Source organism: Notothenia rossii (assembly GCF_949606895.1).
Source record: "Notothenia rossii genome assembly, chromosome: 2".
Lineage (NCBI taxonomy): Eukaryota > Metazoa > Chordata > Actinopteri > Perciformes > Nototheniidae > Notothenia > Notothenia rossii.
The window spans coordinates 71,425,550-71,431,549 of NC_136904.1; the positions used below are offsets into that span (position 1 = coordinate 71,425,550).

General features: G+C 37.9%; 1 protein-coding gene across 1 annotated transcript in view; it reads right to left on the reverse strand.

Moving 5' to 3' along the window:
• Positions 1-2,914, reverse strand: part of LOC307029139 (partitioning defective 3 homolog B-like) — a 124,786-nt gene extending 121,872 nt beyond the window's left edge. Inside the window, exons 1-2 of the mRNA XM_079664806.1 lie at positions 2,805-2,914; positions 1,815-2,041 (exon numbers count right to left, since the gene is read on the reverse strand). Of these exons, the coding sequence (XP_079520932.1) occupies positions 1,815-1,934 (120 nt within the window). The 5' untranslated portion in view covers positions 1,935-2,041; positions 2,805-2,914. The remainder of the gene's footprint in view (positions 1-1,814; positions 2,042-2,804) is intronic.
• Between the last annotated feature and the right edge of the window lie 3,086 nt (positions 2,915-6,000).

The following is a 6,000-nucleotide window of genomic DNA, read 5'->3' on the forward strand; positions in this document are numbered from 1 at the left end:
GTTACACCCCCTCGAGAAATGTCAGCTGAACACGTTTTACAAATTGCAATCCGCGCCTCTTTCTCTGATATTTTTAAATATCTCCAAGCGGCAGACATGTTGGCTGTGAGCCAGCCGCGAGCATGGTCGCGCGCCGTGCTTGTCGCTGCGTTTTGATTACGTCATCACAACAACACGTTAGCTTACCAACGTAACCCTGTTCTCTGACATTCGGTGATATTTTTTCGGTGCTAGAACCCTTTCGGCCGAAAGCCGAAAGGGCTTTTTTAACCATTTTCGGCCGATAATTTTCGGCGGCCGAATATTCGGTGCATCCCTAGCTATTTGGATACTGCACTAGTCTATTGCAATTTTGAAACAATTACAATTATTTATTTACGCAGCCCTAATTTAAACTATGAATCTATACTTCTAGGCGGAACAGAGTCATCTCATAAAGCAGAACAGGAGGTGAATAAGGAAGTGTTTAAAGAGGAAGAAGGGATTAAATTAAAGGGAAGCAAGAGTTCTGGCTATGTAGAAAGTGAAGAGGTGATGAACTTGTGAGCATAAAATTATGATAGATTATATAGAGGGGTTAAAAACAAGGAGTTTGGAGGCCTGATATAGATAGGTAGATGAAAGCAGATTAAAAGGCAAAAGTGTGAAAAGAGCAAAAAAAAAGAAGAGCATGAAAAGAAAAGAGTTCTCCGAAGGCTGTGTCTGTCTAGCGAAAACACAAACACAGCTTCTCCCCTTCAATCCCAACCGAGGCCATCTATATATATATATATATATATATATATATATATATATGACTGGTGTGCTCTTTGAATAATGGAGCCAATATGGAGAGAGTCACTGAGAAGATTTGGTCGTCTGATGGAGGTCATGAGGTTTCTGCCCCAGGAGCAGCGCGGGGAATCAACAGCAGTCATAAAGGAACCACAAGAGAGTCTCATTTACATTTTACACTGGAGAAGTGGAAACGACTCATGCCTGCTCCTGTCTGGACCATCACAATTCACATCAGATATGCTTTTAATCTTTTATACAGCAATTATGGAGAACTGGACCTCCATGGCTTTGTCTAATTTCCCAAGACTTTGAGGTGTGATAATCATATGGCCCTTTTCATGATATAAAAATGACAGAGCATTCGATTATTCTTTTATGACTTGGGGGAAAACCTCAGATATTATGAAATTGCTGTTTCATAAAAAGTAATCTCGCCTTTTTTTAAATCAGTCTTTCAGGACTTCATACAAATTGTACTATTTTTTTAGGAAAGTATTTCTAACAATGAATAATGTAGCCAAATGGTGGCTCGAAGGTCAAATAGACTTAAAACCACATTTGTTCATGCTTCTATTCGTGTTCTTGGAAATGACCTATTTTGTTTCAATGAAAATGTGTAGTAAAAGGTAAGTTACATGTTGAGATGTAACTGCCGATGTTTCAGTAGAACGTTAGTTATAAAGCAAGTACTATTTGACTCGCAATAACTGTACACTTTTTGGTACTAATTATCTAGTATTGTACTAGTATCAGTCCCAACAAAATCTCAAGTAATACCCACTACTTGCTGGATACATCTTTTATTTTCTAATGAAGGCATTTACTCAAATAACAATATATTTTACAATATAGCAATATTCAATCAATATGCATATCCCTCAAAATCTTTTTTTTACTGATGTTGGTGCATAAACCAAATCCTTTTTTGTTTGAAATTATAATAAATACTGTTGCCTTTGGAGCAGCTATAACAATATACACATGTGTCACAACATAGGCCAAGTGTCTTACTATTTTTTTCATTATTTAAATGGTACCTGTTCGAGGAGTTTTCTGTATCTCTGCGTGGCTTGCTGGATGAGGTCCCTCACAGTCCACCCCTCCTTGCAGGGCACCACCACACCTGTCTGCCCAAATGTCACCGTCACCTTCATCATAGCACTCTCCTCTTCATCCAAGATGCAGACCCTCGGGATGTGGGTGATGAATAAAAGGTGATAAATATGCAGGAAGGCTCCAACCCGCAGTATGTCCTTCAGAAAGTCTTAATAAAGTGGCAAGGATGGTTGAAGAACGTCTCAAAGTTGTCCAGAGTCAGTAAAGCTATTTTCTAATAACAGTCTGTCCACGACATTTCCACTGATTTCCACAAGTCAATGTAATAATAATGACATGCGTAGGTACATCCGGGCTTTTACATTACTTTCTCATGCTATAGTCATGAGAGTTATCATCTATGTACATGTCCTCAACTGGTACTACCATTGGTCCATGTATTAACTTTCAGTTTCCAGAAAAGTTAAAATAATACAGCAGTGTTTTCATGTTGGAGATAAACGAGAAATGTGTAATTTCTCAGAGTTTTACCTCACGTTAACTCTGGTTAACTTCACTTCACAGAGGCTAGCAGTCTACCAGCTAGCTCTACTTTGCTAAAAAAGTATTAGCTTGATAGTGTAACCTGGTCCGGGCTAAGATAACAAGCCAAGGATGAAAGCGGTTCAGTTTGCCTCAAGCATTAACTATCCTCACGACGCTTTGCCAATACATTAGTCATTGTGTTACTAGGTGTTTTGGCGTAGATACAAACGTTTATCTTATCCTATTAACTTTTATATCAGCGAGTCGAGTCTTGCGCTAGCTAATGTTAGCCACCTTAGCTGAACTTTGGAGGGAGGGATGCAGTCGCTCGGGCATCACTCCAGAAGTTTTTCCACTCGCTACTTTCCTTCTTCCATGCGGTGAGTGGCATTCACTTCATCACCGACACACAAAATACGGCAACAAACCCGTTATTTTTCACTTACGATGACAAGCCGTAGGAGAAGTTAAATAGTAACACAGACTATGGAACTGTGTGTTGGAAAAGTTTGGAGATTCCTTCACTGCCGTCCGCTCCTGGCCAGTTTCTGACCAGCTCCTCCACCGCTTGTTGCTGTCACTTTCTTAAAGGGGAAGTACTCCAGTTATTGCGAGGATAAAAGTTCAGAGAAGTATACACAATCTATGTAGTATACACATTCTGAGCTAAAGTTACAGCAAGCTATGGTGTGCAGGAAAACAAAATTGCAGTCAATTCAATTCAAAATAGCTTTCAGTATGACCATAATGACATACAATAGGTATTGCCAAAGCTCTGTACAGTTGCAACATCTATACAGAAACGCACTGCTATGTTCATAAACAACCTGAACAGAAACAAGAACAACATGTTTCCTTTAAAATGAACATAAGGAATTAAAGGAACAAATACATAATAATAATAATTGCTGAGTCCATTTATATAATACATTAATAAGAAAATAATAATAAAAAAAGACTGTGATGTGAGACATGGTGGGCAGAAAATCAAAAAGACTAGTGATTGAAGAGTGATTGAAGTTTCTCTTTGTTCTTTTGTTTAACTGTAAAGAATCAGAATCAAAAATCCTTTATTAACCCAAATAACAATGTACATTTCCAATTACAATACATTTTTACAGCAAAAGTGGCATAAAAGCAAAAGTGGCTGCAGGTAAAAAAAAAAAAAAAGACATCATGCAATTATACAGAATAAGCTAATATATTAATATATAGAATAAAATCACACATTAGTTATACTATAATGAAATTAAAGACACATAAGTATGTAAGTAAACGACATATGGCTAAAAATGATGAGCAGCAACTTCAGAACTTAGTGACATGTAATGTAAGGTGTTGAGACATTATTAAAACAGAATCTTTTTGGGACATTCATTACAATGTAGGTATTTCAAATAAAGGTGATTATAGCACATATTTAGGAAAAGTGTCATGTGTATTGCACATGGAGGTTTTATTGCAAAATATCTCAACATTCTGTATTGTGTTACCAGGGGCTGTGGTGGTTACAGTCTGACCACTGCAGGAAGGAGGACCTGTGGTATATCTCCATGAGACAAGCAGGTATCTGTAACTGTTGTAGTGGTGGAAACATACTGAAATTATTTTTTTTTAAACCAGTATTGTGCTGCATAAATACTTCATTACATTCATTCATGCTATGTTAAACCGCATACTGCTATTTAACATAGCAGGAGTATGCACTCAAAATAGTTAAAGCTGCATTGATTACTTGTTTGTTTGTTTGGCAGTGAAATAAGCTTAAAACAACAACACAAATGACTTTTATAATCTTAATAAATTCTGTTGGTAGACAAAACAACATTAACATTCATTACCATTTATTCTGAATCATGTTTGTGCCTTGATATTGTTATATTACATTTTCTTAAATCTCAGTTCAGGTCTAAAATGCTTGAAATACTTTGTGGAGTTGAAAAGATCAGCAGAGTTGGGTTCTAATCCTCTGTGGATTTGTCACTGAAATTGAAACCTCTCAAACTATCAATTAACCATTTGATCCATTGTTTAAAAAAAATGGTATATTCATGGGACTTTAAAGTCAAAGGACAGCCATAATTATCAAAATCAGCATATTGAAATGTCAAAAATTAAAACACTACTTTTGACAAATTATATATTTTTTACAGAAAATAAATCATATTCAACATAAATAAATAATTATAGCTGAATTTAATTGAGGTTCTTTAGTTTCAGGGTCCTTGTTTATGCCATCTGGGACACATGAACAAAACAGAGCCTGAAATAGGGTTACTGTATTAGCAACACCCAGGGGCGGACTGGGAGGAAAAAGTGGCCCGGGGATTAATTGACAGACAGGCCCACTTAATGCGCGGCATGTATCGGCCGGCCGGCGACGAAAGTATGTTACTGAACAAAAAACCCTATGCATTTAATGTTATTTTGGACCATTATTCATATAGTAATCACATTACCTGAGCCCTTGAGTTGCCTAGAGCAAAATAGTTACAGCATATATGTATTCATTTTAATGTTAACAGATCATTGATAACATAACATTTGGACCCAATTTGCCTGACTTGACGCATGGAATAAAACATGGGCGTAGGAAGCATCCTCAATGTAGGTGAGACAATTTAACAGGGGGTGTGGGCAGGTGGTGGACCTCACCTCCTCTAGGGGGGTCCGGGGGCTAGCCCCCCCCGGGAAGATTTTTTTTTTAAATGTTGAAGTTAAATGCATCAATCTGGTGCACTTTGAGAGCAAAATTAGGGACTAAATCTATTGATACATCTCTCAACACCCATATGAAACAGAACTGTAAACAGATTTACTTTTTCTTTCAACATTTATTTGAACAGCAAGTGGAGGCAAAAGTGACTGCATCCAAAACAATAAACCTGCTAGCTAACTAGCCTAAACTCAGTAACAGAATGTGGGCAACACGTTCTTCTCCACAGCCGCGCGACCTCTGAGTCAGACGTCACTTCCCCCTTTTCTATCCTACGGGTACAGCCACTCCCCCTGAACCCCGTTTCCCTGCCCTCGCTACAATACTGTATACTATATACACAAACTATACAAAAACGCCTTTACGCTTTGGAGCTTGTTTATCCATCTGTAAGCAACTGCCACCTAGGTCTCTCAGTCACTCACTCCTGATCGTTCACTGCGCAGTGACAGCTGCTACGGGCCTGATGTGTGAAAGTGAAACTATCTGATAGATAGAACATAGGTAGCCTATCAAAACGCCTATCAAACAACCCTCAAGGGAGTGGCCAGAACACTTACAAATTTGGGCCGGTAGAATTTAGGCATTTCTTTTTTTTGGCCCTCCGGCCCACGCACAGCACCGGCCCACTGGGAAAACTCCCGGTATTCCCAATGGCCAGTCCGCCCCTGGCAGTACCTGGGCATTCTCTTTGTTTTAAATGTTCTTTTTTTGTTTCTTTGAATGTTGTTTTTTTCCTATTCTTGTAAAAAATATTTAATAAACTATTAATTGCTTGTAAAAAATAGAAACAAAACTTTAAGCTAACTACTAGAACTATGTTTTTATTAATAATAATCACCTGAAACTAATAATAGTTTAGTGTATCGTTAACTTAGGATAACCCCTTCATATCTATAGAGTTGGCCATGTTGCACAGCTGCAGC